Here is an 18,377-nt window from a genome sequence, read left to right as displayed (position 1 = left end):
TCTATCAAAGCATTTTCTTTAACTATTCTTCAAAAAGTAAATTTTTCCAAAGGCACATTTCTTCACTAAATGTACATGTCTCTTCTGTTGTGTAATGTATTTATTTAGGAGTTTTTGTCTTTTGTTTGCAAGATTTAAAAACAAATTGACATTACATTGTTACATACCTTTTCTGGATTTACACAGAAACGAGTTTACTGTGACATCTTAGAATACACAAAGGAAGAGCGCTACGTGATATTTATGTAAGGTACACAAGAACAATTAAATGAAGGCATGAGGTTTGCGTTGATCATGGATTAGTTCAGTATACGAAGGGAGGTAAAACGAATATAAGGGAAGATCTCACTGGAACAAAATGAGCTCCATCTCTTTCTTGTAGTTCTCCTATGAGAATGAAGTTTCTTTACCTTTTGGCATGGAGTTCCAGACCAAAGCTGCACCTCCTGAGAAAGTTTTTCTTAACTGTTTCTTGAATGTCAGAGTTTTTAGAGGAGGAGTGTCTGAGGTCCAAAAAAATAATTTGCCTCCTTAGATGGTCAATTTGCGGTCAGAATACTGTGGTGAATTGGTCTCTTGCTAGTATTTTTATCAAGAGGTGGGTGGGGTGTGATATGGCCATGTCTTCTTGCTCAGTGGCAGGGGCGGCTCCTCCGTAATAGTGAAGGAGTGTCAACCTCCTGCTCAGTCCCAGCAAATGAAAAATACATTGATAATAAAACAATTCTATTATCATTTTATTTTTCATTCCATGGACCCTGGCTGAGTGAGCTGATGCCACAAGTGTAGGGCGGGGCGAGGCTGGGACATCCTCCATGAACAGCAAGAGGAGGAGTGGTGGGCACTGTAAAGTATACGTGTCGGTTTGTCCGGCCGTCTCAAGCTGGCCAAACCGACATGCGCACTTACATTTCTCCAACCCGACTGTGAAGAAATGGCACACGCTCCCTGGGCCTGAGCGAGTATCAAACCAGCCCACTCAGGCCAATCCTGGTGCTGCTCTCATGCTTGCTTTCACATGAGAGCAGCGTCTGGATGGGGAGCCTGTGCCCCAGTCACTGCCGGGAGGGAGAAGAGCGACGGAGGTGGCTGGCAGCGGGATCGCGAGGCAGGTAAGCTTTATTTTTATTTTTATTTATTCCCCTAACCCTAGCCCCCCACCCCCGCCTGCCATACAGCTGAGATTGGCGGCAGCCACCACTGCTTAGTGGCCATTCTAGTAGTGGTGTTCTTGAGTGCTACAATTTAGTATTTGGGGAATCTAGTAAGTGTGGAGTTGCAAAACCATAAACTGCAAGAATCTGTGATTGGTTTTGAAATCTTTTGTGATTAACAGTGATCTGCAAAGTCTTAGTTACTTTTTTATCTACGGCATTGATAATATAAGTGTGCGAAATTTGCATAATTTGCTTTTGTGCAATTATGTAACATTTCTGCAAAATGACACGAAATTAAATGTATTTACATGAAATGCAAAGCTGGCAGTTAATACTATATTTTAGCTATGTATGTGTTCTTGCATCCATTTTGGATGCAGGGTTGCATTTTACGCAGAATAAATAGGACTAAAAACTCAAGTACTGTGAACAACAGTCACTGGTGTTCTTGTCATTTGTGTTGTTTTTTCTCTCTTGAAACATAATTTTGCAGCGCGTGTGGTGTAATTATGCACCGTGGCGTAATGGCTTCGTTTTTGGTATTAGGTTTTGTAAGCAAGATGTATATAACTCCTGACTGCACAAACAGTTCAGGCAATACAACACGCACATAAATTGAGTCACAGATATACAGTGAAACACTTTATTGACTTTGTCATGGACAATAACCTTTTAGTAACATCATTTTACTTCTTGTTAATGTGAGAAGTTCAGACCTTCCAGTTGGCCTTTCGGCTGGGACTAGATCAGCGTTCATGCCATCTTTGTGCATAGATCCAAGTCTTCTCGCAGCGTGTCATCAGTTCTAGTCCTTTTGATTTCCTCCTTTATTGTCCACTTCATAACATGGTGGATCCATCGTTATATTTCTGAGTTTGTTGTGCTTAACCAATCGACCACCACACATCACTTTTCTAGGAGTAGTGTGAGCAGTACAACATCTCCTCTTCATTTTATACTGTTTTTATACCACCGATGCCCAAAAAACAAGTTTATGGCACAAGTTGTATGGCATGTGACGTGTTGAGAATCTATCTATAGTATGCTGCAACGGTATGGCAGTCCCAGGGTGATGGTATGTGGCTTCTAAGTCACCACGTCTGACACAGTGTGCTGGGAAACTAGAGTTTGAGCAGAGCATCATTGTCAGTGTCATGCATGTTTTCAATGTACATAAATGAATGGATTAGGTGAAATTTGGCATTGGTTGATACTTCTTTTTTACCATAGTGTTTTTTTTATTTGAAAGCCATAAGTAAACCGGAAAACTAGCATCATGTTACATTTACCAAAAAGAAGTAATAAGAAACATGTAGACATCTGCTGTGGTAGAGCAGTTTAACCACATACCCCATATTTCTGTGTATTTTTGGGGACAACCCCTGACTCTGTAAATATGTTTTTCAGCTCTAGCACACCCTTGCAAGGGGGGGGGGCACTAGCAGAGTGCCAGTGTTGTGCTTTATCCCATTTGGCCAGCAAGAGTCCAAGCACCACCAAAATTCTGTTAGCCCATGCCCCCCCCACTAATTTATGAGCACCAAAAGTGTAATTCTGTGGTTGGCATTAATGATCCTACCTATCAACTTTGAGAGGGTTGAGTGTATTTGTAACCAATATCTCTGTATAATGGGACATGTCCACACTATGTGGAAAAAGGTTCCAGGTTCCGTTTCACATCTAAGGCAGTTGGGGTGAAGACCCAGCTTCCTTTTACTGAATCTTGATGGGCTATTGTAAACCCTATGTAAGTACTTCAATTGAATGAGGTTAGATTTACTGGAGGTTGCCACTATCCTTGGGGCCATACTTGCTTCTGTCCAGTCAGCCTCCTCCAAAGGACTAACTTCCTTCCCCCACCTGCCCCGAAGTGCCAACATGGAGTCAGGGGTGTTGCTTACCAACAATTGAAAAAGTCTTGAGGTACCTTTAGTCCCACTGGTAGATAGCATGATCTGTGCCTCTTAGGGGTTATGAGGAGGGGCTTTGAGTAGAGCGCATTTGAGTGCTTCTAGTACATGATGTATTTGTGGGTTGCGATAGAATTGCGTGTGGTGCATACTGTAGGTCTCTACCACATATGAGAAGGGGCAGATGTCACTCCCTTCCCAAAAATCTTTCTTTCTGGATATGCCAATTAGATCCCAAGATTTGAAGCCTTTTAGTCTGATGGTGTGTCCTAGGTAAGAACCCTCCCAGAGTGGCATTTTTGCTTTTGGAACCCCATTGCAATAGATCTATCAGAGGGCTTGGAGCCAACTCGCCAAAGTAGTTGCAGTGATCTGAAGTTGAATGGAGCATGTGTGCACCCCGTCCAGCAGGTGCCGCATCTTGTGTTGTTCATTGCATTCTAATTCCACTGCTACAGTTGAGCCATTGCGGCCAGAGAAGGACCAGTTGTTTATGGGAAGTATGTGACTTGCCCAGTAGGATAACTGATGCCTGCTAAGCCCAGGCCTCCTTCGTGCAGTGGGAGTAGACATTTCCTTTGTGAGATGTGTGGTTGTTTAAGTGTCCACAGAAATGCTTGATATCTTTTTTATTAGTAACATTGTCATCTGGGCTTAAATGATATGAGATTGCAGCATAAGGTTTTTGTCTAGGATAAGCCCAGAGAAATTGTTAATTTTACTGTAACTGAAATGTGGTCTCACATTTTAACATTAAGCCTTTCTTGAGCAGAAGGCCTCTAAAGTAGGCCTTAAAGGCTCATAGGACAGAGCACACAGTATTTTAAAAGTAAAATATGTATATTTAATCTTGTGCACGTCCTGGCAGTGAAAAACCTCCAAAATCATGTTTTTAGGGTCTCAAGGTTGGCCTCTTGTACACTAACATTACCTTACTTTATTGCTTGTAATGCAGGATACATTCCGTTTTTGAACAGCTAGAGAATTACTTATTCCACGCATTTAATTGTAATTTAAAATCCTCTTTAGTGATAAAGTAGAATTTTAAATTATTATTTTGGAAATGCCATTTTAGAAAAGTTGGCATTTCCCTTCTTAAAGGTTCTAGGGCCTTTCCTGTGAGTGGCTAGTTGCTCTTTGGCTGGTGATTTCTCCCTCATTGGAAAATGAGTAATGGGGCTTGACAGTGGACAAGGGGGCCTGGGTGTAGAGGGAAGTATGTCTTCCCACAGGATGGCTAGCTGTCCTGCCCTGATTACACTTCAATGGATCCTGCCCGACACAGACAAATGGACCTGACACCAGGCGTTTGCCTGCCTTTCTTCCCAGTGGCCAATCTAGAGCCAAACCAGAGAAGAGGGAAGAACTGGCCATAAGTAGTTTGGAAGTAGACAAGGGGTGCCCCCCACGCTGGCACTGGGGATAAAATTGGCAACCCTAAAACCTGAAATCAAAACACTACTAGACCTGTGGAGACTTTGAAGGAGGACTGCCTGGCTGTGTGAAACATGAAGGAAGACTGGACCCGCTTGCCTTGAGCCCAGGACCCGAGAAGTGACTCCAGGTTGACTGACCTCCTGTGTGAACTACTGGGATACAAGGTTCCAGAGGCCTTTCCTGCTGACGAGATCCAACTGGACCTGACAAGGTCCCTTCTGCTGATCTCTGTGGGAATGAGTCCTTGTCCCCAAGTATTGTCCTCATGGTTCTGTGCTATTTTCATGGCCTCACTGAAGGCTTCATCCGCCTTGACGCCAAGCGGCATCTAATCGATGGCTTCACCACCACTCAGTCGCCGACTTCACTGCACAGCCGGCGCATGACTCAGAGACCTTGTACATCGTCACCAAACCTCTCTTTGGACCCAACTTACTGTCTGGCTCCACTGGCACTTTCGTCCTCCACACAAACGCTAAAGAGAGAAGATAAACCTCCCTCCAGGATGAACCTGGTCCCTGCATCTGACCCTGCACTCTATTGCAGTCAACCTGAACTTTTGATTTTGTGTCGGTCCGGTGCCACCGAATACTAACAGTTGGCACTATTTTTTATCTTTAAAATGTATAACTGTGGTTCTACTAATGGGATTTGTCATTGTTTTGGCTCATTTTATTTGTTAAATATTCTCTACTTTTCTAAATTGGTTTTGGATTTTTCTTGTGTTTTTTTCACTTTATTACTGTTTGAGTGCTGAATAAATTCGCTGTGCATTGCCTCTAAATTAAGCCTTACTGCCTTGGTGCCAGCTACCAGAGGGTTAAGCATTGGTTTATTGATTAACATTTGTGCTAACCCTGACAAGGATTGTGATTGCATGAAGTGAGTCCTCACCCCCTTTAACAAATAACATGATTTCCTGCATAGAGGAAGATGGGCCAACAGTAGTTCTTCTCTTTGTCACTGTGCCTCCCGTTCCTCATGGGGGATGACTAGATGACGAGCCATTTTCTTACTAGTTTTAGTATGTCTTAGAGACTGCAGGAACGAAAGTGGTGAAAAGGTTCACCTTGTGAGTGGAGATGTTCATTAAGTGTTTTCATCATGGATAAAAACAGAGGGATTCACATATTCTACTATCGAAAGAGAAGCGAAATAAGCACAATCTGATTTTCAGGAATGAAACAACAATATTGCATGTACTGAAGGCTAAGGTGCTCGCTGCTCCTATCCCGATGACATCTTCAACAGACCGGGTTTGTGTTCTTCAGACAAATGAAGATGCTGGAATATTGCATTATTTGCAAAAATAAAAGGATACATTCATGCAAGTCGTGAATCCCAATCATAAGGTTTATTGCTGATTTGTTTATACGTATTGTAACATTTTCATCACATAAACCCCCGCCACCAGGATTGCTGCCACTCTTCACTCCCTCCCGCAGCAATATTTCTTAGAAGAACGGAGGCTTGATGGCAAAGATCTTCTAGCCAATATGCCCCTCATAAAGATGCGGACAGTCGCAAATCACAATTTTGTGTTGGCTCAACAACATCCATCACGGTGTCCCCACCCTAAAGTGAGGGTCTTTGAGGGTAGTTACTAGTAATGTTGTTTTCTCATTAAGATAACATCCAGGTAATTGTTCCTAAGCTCTGGGGTAGATTGTCAGTGCCCCCTTTATCGTGCTGTCCCTTCCTCCGAGATAATTCCTTTATCAACCATTCTGCTATGTATAGCACTCAGTGATTCCCAACTAGATTTGCGCAGGACTATAGGGTTACCAATACCTATATTACAGTTTACGATTTGTTTAAAATAGACAGCGTTCCTCATTTACGCAGAGATGGGTTTGATAACGCGTCCCTTTATGACTAATTTACTCACTCTGGGACTCGTTTTAGGCCAATTAATCTTTTCCTGATTGAAGACACCTTAGGACGAGATAACTAATCAGCATGTCAATCAATATGTCAATAACGTCATCAATATTTACCATAATAAGACAATTCAGATTAGTCGAAGACATTAATAAAACCCAGAAACCACAATGACCTTTCAGTCATGAATACCCACACCAGTTTAGTACTATTATATGAAGTTTATTCCCTATTGATTACAATTCTACTGGTAAGTCTATTAGTCTCAAAACCAATAAACACATTAGCATAGTCACAATATGGCAACTCTAATAAGATTTCATCAAAGCAAGAATCACGAATATTAGAATATAGCACAACGTCAACATAGGTTATCCTTAACAGAGAATCATTATCACATTATTCAACAAAGCATAGATTCAGTCATTTGTCTATTTGCGTCGGTTTAGTGAACCCCTCATCTATCCTCGAATTAGCATTGGCATGTTGGGCTTCATGCAAAACAATTTAGCAACATCAATTTAGAAAACATCTAACTAGGGTCTGTTGGTACCTAGAAAGGAAAGGCAAACAGAAAATTACAATTTCATTGTCATATAGTTACCCTCCGTATTGGGTCAGCATACAGGTTCGGTCTTCGTCATCAGGACATCAGTTGATTCGCCATCTGCCAGGAATTCAGCAAGTCGGGTAACGGGGCACTTCCCTCATAAGGAGGTAAAGTGTAAACGGGCAATATAAAGCAAGGATGGTTTTAAGAACCAAACAGCAAAGTCTCTATGCAGAGTGACAAAGTGTCTGGGTCATAGCAAGTCACAATAGCATCTCCCCCTCCTCTATCTACTAGTCTCCTATTCTGATTTACTTCCTTGTGTCAAGGGTTTTTAATCCCTTTTCTGTTGTACAGTCCCTTAATTTTCCATTGGTCTGGGGTTTGTACCCCACTATCTCCCTCCAATAGGGTTTCAATGACTTCATTAAATTTGTCACCCCATAACAGTTTTCACATAGTTTATTGGTCCTTATGATTGACGTCTTCAGCGGGCAGAATGTCCGGTATGATTTCATACTCTCGTGGTCCTCTTCGCATCTTTAGTCAGTGGTTCCATTGTCTGTACCGGTTTAGGCGACCTTGTACTTGCGAGTAGTCTACACTGTTGCATTCAGCAAGAATGTTTCACTAAGCAAGTCGAATTTCATGAGAACGGATTTACTACAGTAACATTCATCTTCTAGCTTTGGAAAAATACAGTTCATGTCCTTCAGCAAGTCAGCACACTGCACGTTAGAAAAACACATTTAATATGAAACCGGGCAGCTAGGCCTCGACTCATGCTAACTAAGGCCTTATGATTTATTAGCAGAACTTTAACATATAACCTTTTATTATTAGTGCAAAATCATACTCTAACATAACATTTCATCATTATTAATAAGTTTCATTAGTCATTGTATATATTGACGGCCACTCCCCATGGGCACATTTCAAGCGCACGTTTAACAAAATACATTAATACATTTTCTATGCGGCATTATTATACATTAGCTCATAAACATTACATGTTAATTCCTAAGTATATAAGCTACGCTCTCTCAGGTTGATGCAGAGTTTCTTCATGTCTGGTGTGAGTAGCTTGTCCTGTGATGTTTTCCAGTGCATTCAAGTTTTTGTATTTCAGCGTTTGTGCTAGAAAAATACTCTAACCGGGGCACTGGAAATATGCGATTCTACCAGTGCAGCATTTTTTCTTATCATTTTGGATTTGTCATACTTCCCACTTAATCCATCGTCTGCTGTAAAATTTGCAGATTTAAAGAAAAAAAATATTTCTAGTTCAAATGGGTCAGAAATAACTGTAAATGCAATGGTGTGTTTCCACGCTGTGAAAGGCCCTTTGCAAAGGCGGAGTGGTCACCTTTCAGTTTCTCATTGCTGTGTGTAGGTGCTACCTGTTACTTTGTCCAGGTAAGTTTAACATGTATAAAAATTACAAAATAATGACCAAATGCTATCACAAACTGTACTGCATTACGCTGAATAAGGTGCCTTTTCTTGTGGCAGAATTTAGTCAACCGTGCCACATAATTTTGTTGTCCCGTGTCTCTTAATTTCATTGGCCCTAACTACAAGTGTCAGAATTCTATAAAAGAAACATGGGTGGATAGGCTACTTTTCTGCCTTGGGTTATTACAGAGCTTCTCTATCTTGTGACTACAACTCACCCGAAAGTGAATCTGGACATTAATGCCAGGCCACCGATACGGGTCAGCAGAAAGCTTGCTGGAAGTCCACAACTGGCGTGGCTTATTTTAGCTCAAACTGGCCAACAATAGATAAGCCAGTATCTGCCCACGCCTGGGGTGCGAGGGGGCCCAAGAGATGCCATGTAAAGTGTACCAAGACCACTGCCTCTGCCATAGTACCAGTAATGAGAAAATAAAAATACGTGCCTCTCACACGTTGTAATTCTCCTCAGCAGCAGCACGACGCATAATTAACTCTACCCTGGACAGTCAGTGCCATCACGGCTGCAGAGCCTGAAAATGTCTACGACGATAACCATGCCTGAGTTTGCACGCTCCGAATGCACCCCTCTGACGTTGATCTTATCCTCTATAACACCAATTAAATTACTACATGCAGGCCCATCGGCAAAACAAGCAATAAATTTGGGCGAAGCTTCAGGGAGATATCACCATCGCTCATCTTTGTTTTGAAAGCCCTAAAAACGTTGATCATTTTACAAAATATTGTGTTTCTCTTACTTCCTACTCATACCAATCCGCATTCCTCATTCTTCTCATTTACACTGGTCCTTCAGCCCCTCTCAGGCGCCCTGCTTGTCGTATAATGTATTTTATCAGGATATGCTAGCGTGATTGTCGGGAAATATAATGCTCCCCGCCCCATCCCCCCAATCCTAGTGACCAAGCTATGCCACTGGCAATAAATAACAGTTCTAAGCAACCAGCGGGAGATGAATGTGTGAATGTGGCTACCACAACCCAGGGGGTGAACTTTTCACCCCTGCTCTTTTTGTATAAATTACATAAGACATTGAACTAAACATAGGCTAGCTCTGACCAGGCCTGAAAAACAGATGCAAACTTCGAAAAGGCGACAGAGTATGTCTGGGCAGGGGAGGTAGTGGTTAAAGAAAAATGTATAGTGAAGAGATAAATAGAGTATCACTCCAAAACTTCATATATATTTGAAACGTGCAGGGGGGGGCATCCTAAAACATAGTTCAGAAAGGCGGAGAGGGAGAGAGAAGTCCTCTAAAAAAAATAGAGCAACAAAAGTTGAAGGTGGAGGGAGTAAAGCTACACTTGCATTTACAAACAAGGGTAGAATGGTAAGGAGTGGAAACCTTAACAGACACATTTGAGTAAAGTTGGAATGAGGGTGTTGTTTATCGTACAAATTACCATATGAAGATATTAGAAGTCACTTAAGTGGTCCTCCACCATCTTAACGGACTGCAACGCTGGATCTGTGGGGTCATGGAACTCCTGTGTGACTTGAAATTTCATTTTAACATACCTTTACTGTATACGTAATCCAAATGTTGTGGTAATGTTTGTACATCTATTGGACCTGGCCCCTTCAACAGGTTCACCACAGTGTTTTTCCTTGTTCTGCTTTCCTATGCTGAGCTAGTTTGTGTTGGCTTTTAGGTCTCTGTGCACTTTCTCCCTGCCATTGAGGGATAAGTGCTTGTGCTCTCCCCCTATAACATTGTAAAATTGGCCGACACCCGATCAGTACATTTAATTTCCTGGTAATTCCCTAGTATTTGGTTTACATGTACCCAGGGCCTGTAATTTAAATGCTACTAGTGGGTTGCAGCTTTAATTGCGTCACCCACTACTAAAGTAGCATTTTTAACTTGTCTCTGGCCTGCCACTGCAGTCTGTAGTGCAATTTGTAAGTGCCATTTCGTCCTGGCAAAATAAACCTTTTGCCAGGCCTAAACCTACCTTTTTAATACTAATATGTCACCCCTAAGTTGGGCCCTAAATGCTCACAGGGCTGGGTGCATGGCATTTAACAAGGAGGACATGTGTATTTAAGTTTTACATTTCCTTAGCTCTCCCATAGACTAAAACTGGGCTACCTTATTATCTTTAATAAGTGCTAACTTCAGATTGGGAGTAGGTAGAGAAATTATGTTTACACACAAACTTAATTGTAATTTAAAATTCTCTTTAATAGCAAAGTCAAAGTTTAAATTAGTTTTAAAAAGCCACTTTAAGAAAGTAGTCATATTATTGTTCCAACCAACAATGCCTTTCTATTAGTGTCCTGGGTCACATGACTGTGAATGGCTGTTAGAGATGGGGTCTCCACCTGGCAGTTTACACCCTGTCCAAGTAGGAACCCTCACTCTAGTTAGGGTAAGGGAGATAAACAGCTCATATAACCCCTGCACTTACCCCCTTGGTAGCTTGGCACAAGCAGTCAGGCTTATCTCAGAGGCACTGTTGAAAGTATTTATACAAACACACACAGTAACACAGTGAAATCACCACAAAAGGACTCCACACCAGTTTAGAAAAATAGCCAATATTTATCTAAATCAAATAAGACCAAAATGACAAAAATCCAACATACACAAGCAAAGATATGATTTTTTAAAGTAAAAAGAGTCTTAATCCTTAGAAATCAATTGATGAGTTGTTTTAGCACAAAGTACCTGGTATGCATCAAAAATAAAGCCACACGGGTGAGCGTGCTTCGGAAAGCAAGCAATGCGTAGATCCTGACTTGCAATTGAGGCAGTGCGTCAATTCTTTCTCCGCCGGGTAAGTGATGCATCAATTCTTTCCTTGTAGGGAAGGGATACGTCGATTTCCAGACAAGCAGCCTCAGGTCCGTGTGGTGATGCTGACCATTTTGGCGGCCAGGGTTGATGCATGAAAAATTCCGACTCACTGTTCGAAGGATCCGCATTGAGAACAGCGATGCGTCATTTCTTCAGCTGCGGGACAGGTGCTGCATCGATTTTCCCTCGCAGATTACCGGCTCCCACTTCTAAGGGAACAGGACTGGATTTGGTACCACTTAGCAAGTCAGGACTCTCAGCAGAAGAGTCCAGGCTCTGGTAGGTGAAGTCCTGGATGTCCCTGAGATTTCAGAATGGGGGCAAGCTCAGCCCAAGCTCTTGGAGAAAATTCACAATCAGGATTTCAGAAAGCAGTCCTTTCCATGTTCAGGCAGGAGCAGCAGCAGCCAAACACCGCAAAGAAACAGGCAGAGTGGCAGGTCCTCCTCAAGCATCAAGCTCTTCTCCTTGGCAGAGGCTCATCTTGATCCAGAAGTAATGTAAAGTTGTGGGGTTTTTGGTCCACCACTTATACTCTTTTCTGCCTTTGAAGTTGGAAAACTTCAAAGGGAAGTCTTTGTAGTGGACAAGACCCTGCCTCTTCCTTGCCCTGCCCCAGACACACACAAGGGGTCAGAGACTGTATTGTGAGAGGACAGGCACAGCACTTTCAAGTGCAGGTAACAGCTCCTCCCTCCCACTCTAACCCAGGAAGACTAATTAGGAAATGCAAGACACGCCTCAGCTCTCTTTGTGTCACTGTCTAGAGTGAATTCACAAACAGCCCAACTGTCAGTCTGATCCAGACGTGTATTCAGCAGCCAGACAGAGGCACAGAATTGTTAAGCAAGACAATGCCCACTTTTTAAAAGTGGCATTTTCAAAAAGACAATCTGAAAACCAATTCTACCAGAAGATGTATTTTTGAATTGTGAGTTCAAAGACCCCAAACTCTATATCTCTAGCTGGGAAACTGCACTTAAAATATATTTAAAGGCAGTCCCCATGTTAATCTATGGGAAAGATAGCCCTTGCAATAATAAAAAACGAATTTGGCAGTATTTCACTATTGGGACATGTAAAACACATCAGTACATGTCCTACCTTTAGAATACACTGCACCCTGCCCATGGGGCTACCTAAGCCCTACCTTAGGGGTGACTTGCATGTAGTGAAAGGGAATGTTTGGGCCTGGCAAGTGGGTACACTTGCCAGGTCGAATTGGCATTGCGAAACTGCACATAGACACAGCAATGGCAGGTCTGAGACAGGTTTATAAGGCTACTCATGTGGGCGGCTCAAGCAGTGCTGCAGGCCCACTAGTAAGTAGCATTTGATTTACAGGCCCGAGGCACCTCTGGTGCACTTTACTAGGGAATTACTAGCAAATCAAATATGCCAATCATGGATAAACCAAGCACCAATACAATTTAGACAGAGAGCACTTGCACTTTAGCACTGGTTAGCAGTGGTAAAGTGCACAGAGTATCAAAACCAGCAAAAACAAATTATAGCAAGATCAAAAAACAGGAGGTCAGAAGCAGAAAAGTACAGGGAAACCACACCAAGAGCTGCCAAGTCTAACAATGGCACTGCTGTTAGGGTTTGTGTGTTGTTTGCAAACAGTGAGACAAAGGAACTTAGGTTAGTGGGTAGAGGGTCTTCCTGAGAGGATGGCTGGGAGGAGCTGTCAAATGTCTCTGCCTGCAGCCTTCAAAAACAAACCTGACACAAGAACTGTCCTGCCTTTTGTCACCCTTCACAGTTTGAGGCAAGGGGAAGGGGAAGAACTGAACAGAACTATTTATGAGTGGTAGGTTACCCACACAAAGGCTGACACTAGTTATGAAAATGAGACTTTTAAGAACCACTAATGAGAATACTTCTGGACCTGTGGAAGATTCAGAAGGACTGTCCTGCCGCTTTCAGGACTGTTTTGCTGTCTCAAGAAGGGATATTGGAACTGCTTCCTTTAATCCCATGCTATCCAGTGTTACCTCAAGAGAAAGTTAGCTGACCTTCTTTGTGAGCTACAGGGGACAGAGCAAGATTCCAGAGACCCCCGTGACACTGCTTAGCTGACCAACAACACCTGGACCTGCTTGAGCTCTGCACTGGCCTCCACTGGAGTGAGTGCCAATCCCCAAGATGTGCCCCGCAGGTCCTGGACCCTTGGCTGTCATCAGTGAGAGTTTTTCCTGAAGTCAAAGGTATAAATACTGATGTTTGGGTTCTTCATGACCCCCAAATGTGCTAATTTGTGCCAAAGGTTTGCTGCCCTTCATGACGGCCAATGCGAAGTTCTATTGAGACCTGCTGTTTATGCCGAGAGTGACCATCTAAGATGATCAACCAACGCGAGACTCCAGTGCCGACCAGCTCTGCGTGCTACAGCAACATCCCTCCGTCATACCTGACTTACTCTTTACACCAAAAGTCTCCTCTTTGCGGCCTCCTCCAAAGCGAAGTGAGCCACGTGCCCCAGTGTTTGGAAGGTAACGTTTCTGCAGGATTAACCTGATCCCTGTATCCGACTCACACTCCATTGCCGTCAGCCTGAACTTGTGACTTTCTGTTAGTCTAGTGTGACTAGATTTCCGCGAGTGGTGCTTCCTGCTTCTTATTGCTATTTTCATTAAAAAGCTTACAATGGAATTCTATTGTTTTACTAATGTGATTGTTACCATTCTTATATCATTTTATTTTTTTAAATTTGGTCCATTTTTTAAATCGGTTTGTGATTTATCTTATGCTGAGTTTTTACTTTATGACTGTTTGTGTGCCGCATAAACAATTTAAGCCTTACTAGTTTGTGCAGCCTATCAGAGGGTTAAGCACAAGTTAATTTAGTGACTTTTGTGGTTCACCCTGGCAAGAATTCTGGTTGGTGATCGAGTTGGGCTTCCACCCATCTCGAAAGATTACGTATAAGTCACTCACTACAATAGCCCAGATATCTGTAATATTTGTACATCACTTGAATGCTTGAATCCTCTTCCGGGAGGACATTAAAAAAACATCTGTTCTGCTGAGTTTTCTCCCGGTTGTAGTGTGAATTTAGCTCTTTGCGCCATGATGCCTTGGGCGAACATTTTTTTGTATTCATGTTATTCATTTATTCAATAAGCTGAAAGTATTAAAAAAATAACTAATCAGTATATTTTATGGTGTTATCGTGGCGCACCACGATTTTCATCGTGCAGGAAGTAACTAATTGTGCTAAAACAAAGCTTTAAAAAGCATGTCGAAAGAACATGAATTTGATAACTGTTGGTGTGCATTATTCATACTACAGGTGTTTGCTGGTATCAAGCCCCAGCTTGTGTGTAATGTATTCTGTGTTTCGACCTTCAAACTGGCTATGGTAATTTTGGTGACTCGCGCACCCAGCACAACTAGTCAGTGTTTGTGTACCTAGCCACTCTACATAGCTTCCTTTTGTTGGTGGTAAATAGGCTCTGATTATTGATGACGGTGATGCTTTACCAGCCTATAGAAATAACTTGTCTGCAAGGTCAGTAATACCATTCCCTGTTGTGTCTGTCAACATTCCGTTTGGCTTAGCACAGAAGCACAATTTCCATATCATATGTCGCATCTTTCCAGCAGTTGAATAGGCGGCATTTTGTTCAGCTGTACAATGAAACTTTCAATCATGAAACAGCTGGCGTATTAATAGTATTCATGAACTAGATGCCTGCGTCGTTCTTTTTGAGGCATGCTTTGTGGCTTTGATTATCCGAGGAAGAACAGGTTGTCCAGCCGGCTAATTTATTCTTTGTTTTTATTTTTCAGCATTCTCTGGGAAGAATCTTTGCTAGACAATTTGCTCAATTTTGCTGCAACTCCAAGAGGGCTTTTACTTCTTCAGCAAACAGGAGCCATCAATGAGTGTGTTACCTATATGTTCAGCAGGTTCACACAAAAGCTACAGGTAGGCTGCTTTGGTCAAGCACACTTGGGGGTAAGACTGAAAGGTGAAGTGTGCACGTTTTATTTCAGTTTTTTGCAGTCATGTACTATTTATCATGATCAATTATTGGTGTGGGGGGTGCTGGGAGCAAAGGTCTTCCGTCAAAGGAGTGATGCTGAAACTTGGTCCCCCCTGAGCTTGCACCTTAGCAGGAGTTGGAGTGGTGTAGAGGAAAATTGAGGATACCCACAGTGGAGCAAAGTGGATACATTAGCACATTCCTATGTTTGTTCCATAGTTACACATCGTGGCTTCTTTGCGTGTCTGCTGACATTGTGGCTGGAAGGAGGGCCACCCTTACGTAAGTCCTTAGGTGCACCTAGTATATGGGTCATCTTGAGCAAGCAGGCTCACTTTAGAGAATCTGGTTAATTGTTTAGTTCTCCCAATATGGCTGTTGTGTATCGAAAGCTCCTAGATCACATAGTGACAAAGGCTGTGTGGCCGTGCAGTTCTATATTAACAGACTGGTAATTCACTGAACTCTGCTTAGCTACTGGGAATTATCCAGGTTAAAGTATAACTGCTGGATGAAAGAGAAAGGAATAATCGAGCGAATTTGAAGGGGTTTAACATAATAAGAATGTATGCCTGACCCCCTGAATCCTCAATTAGACCCTCATTAGCATTGGTCTCATAGATGGGCCGGAGCTGCCCTCTAGACACCAGTGCCAGTAACTCCGGGGGTATGGAAAATCTGGGGCATTACCAGTTGGTCCCTAGGTATCCACTAAGAAATAAGAAATTACCAGTAATCGCAATTTTAAGTCAAATTCACCCAGTAGTTCTTCATTTTTGTCCAGATTTTCACCTGAAGGGGTCTCTGGATAAAAGTTAATTGAGTCCCAAAGTTTCTACGTTATCTTCTAATTCCAGTGGGGACAGCAACTGCTGTTACCGCCCCTATTGGATTAAGTGGGCACTTGTAATGAGGGCCTTACACTATCTTGCGTCAGACACGTACACCAAAAGTATCTTACACTGAAGGAAACAGTCACAGATGTTGCTTCACGGCTGTGCTTTAACGTTCTTGCCACTCTAGTCTACCCCTTCTGGCAAGACAAGAAGAAATTACTAATGATGCAAAAATTGCACTGTATTAGGAGTTGCTGAATCAGTCGAGGAAACTTCTACCTGTGTAGCTAAAAGAGACAGCCAGTACGTGAATGGAACAAGCGAAGTAGACAGAGCAGCAGACATTTGCCAACCATGGCAGTGCCAGGTATACAGATGACTCTCAAGCTTAATGGGCTGAGCTATTCTATTTTTTCAAATCTTTGTGTAAGTACGTTAAACCATAAAATCGAACCCATCAGGTGCACTTATTCTATACACTTTTGTTTAGTCTCCTAGACTAAAACCTGTTTAATAGTGTGGCCACCCAATTAACTCACTCCATTGCATATATGCAATAGACAAAGGAATCTCTGTTTAAGGGAATGAGAGAGATCATATATCATGATGTGCCTGGATGGTGTCCAAGCTTTAACTCTGACTAACCCACACCCAGGCAGTATATCAGCACTGTTTGTGCATCAAACCACAGGATTTTCTTAATGTACGACTCCCACATGGCTGCACCTGCCTTTTTTCTAACATTAACTTCTGTCTTAATGAACACATGCTTTCTCTTTACAGAAAACGTTTAGCTTTTCCATGGACGTCAATCTACCAAAATGCCAGGGGTAGCGGAAGTGACATCACGCGCCCTTTGACCTCCATTTTCACTCTCACATACACACAGGTACCCACACACACACACACACACACACACACACACACACACACAAATTACATTTAAAGACATTTTTACTTACCTCAGCTGCCACGGGCATATTCAAGCTAACTATACCCCACTTATATTACACTAACAGTGAATACCATGCTATTATTCACTGTTAGTGTAATAAAAATTGACAGAAAACAAAGAGAGGAGACCCAACTGACTTCCACAAGGATGAGCTGCCCCTGTATTCCTGGAACAGAATTTGCCACCTCTGAAGGCTGAGGTCAAAAAGGCAGTGCCAGGGGTCACAAAGGGCAGACCAGCGGTCGCAGCTGCGACCCCTGGCGACCCCCAAATGACTTCCATGACTTTCCCATCTAGCAGGCAGAAGCTTCATTAGCACCCCGTATGATTCTTCCCAGTCTCCTGCAGTACTTACCTTTTCTGCCCATTTTCATAATACACATGTGAGAATATCAAGAGCCTGTGCCTGTCAAAGTTAGTCTCTGTTCGTAGCAGAAGCTTTTAGGATCCCACGGTGTCACGTCACACAGCCAAGGGCTCAGGATCCCTCTGGATACGTTTTCACAGTTGGATAGCATTGTCCCAGCTAAGATGTGGCTGTTACCTCGCTCAACAGAATCTAGGAGTAGTTCCTGTGGTTTATTTTCTAAAAACATTTAAAACATCTATGCCAGTTTTCCTTTGCTGCGGCCTCCCTTTCGGTACTGGAGAAGCAGTGAAAGCTTTTAATTCTAGTTGGTTTTAGTAATCATGCAACGATTTTATTTCCCTATCTTCACTGCCGCTGTTTCTCCTGGCACTTCACTGGGTCTCTGGCTGAGGTCAAGGAGTTGGGGAAGGGGTAGAATAACCTGCTCTTTTTCCCACCGCAGCATCAGTCCCTCTAAAGTCCATCTCACCTGCTGCTTCTGTAAACTTTCCCCTCTCTCTTACTCACATATTTGTTTTCCTGCACTGCTCCTTTTCTGCACCTTTGTGGGCAGCACCCTGATGTACCATTAGGATGATGGCCAGGTGACACAGCCCTTGCGAACCTATGACAGAGTGACCTCGCTGAGCAGCTATTTCCCTCTGTATCCTTTCTGGTGATGTGCTTGTACAAAATAAGCTTTTATCAGACCTGCTCTATTTCTGGCAGTGTTCATGCATAGACATGCAAAATGGGGAATTGGCAGTAGGTAGGATCTCTTGGTCAAACTGCCATTGTCCTTTGTACCCTCGGCTACTCCCATATGCCTTATTGATGACTACAAATTCTACTACCATTCTAAAAAGTCCCATATTAAAGAGTTACCCTTCACCTGGTGTAAAAATACTTACCCGCCCCCTCTGTCCATTTCAGTTATTCCCTGCGTCAGAGTGTCACCGTAACAGCATGTGACCACATGCCTGCAGTGCCAGCAGTCAGACTAGAGTTCTTACCAAAAAACTTCACTTACTTTT

General features: G+C 42.7%; 1 protein-coding gene across 3 annotated transcripts in view; it reads left to right on the top strand.

Annotated features, from left to right (window-relative positions):
• Nucleotides 1-18,377, top strand: part of TBC1D32 (TBC1 domain family member 32) — an 804,546-nt gene that overhangs the window by 290,264 nt on the left and 495,905 nt on the right. For all 3 annotated transcript variants that reach the window (XM_069235394.1, XM_069235395.1, XM_069235396.1), the window contains one exon: nt 15,007-15,145. In XM_069235394.1, coding sequence (XP_069091495.1) covers nt 15,007-15,145 — 139 coding nt within the window. The remainder of the gene's footprint in view (nt 1-15,006; nt 15,146-18,377) is intronic.

Source organism: Pleurodeles waltl, chromosome 5, assembly GCF_031143425.1.
Source record: "Pleurodeles waltl isolate 20211129_DDA chromosome 5, aPleWal1.hap1.20221129, whole genome shotgun sequence".
Taxonomy (NCBI): Eukaryota; Metazoa; Chordata; class Amphibia; order Caudata; family Salamandridae; genus Pleurodeles; species Pleurodeles waltl.
This window is presented reverse-complemented; position numbering and strand designations above follow the sequence as displayed.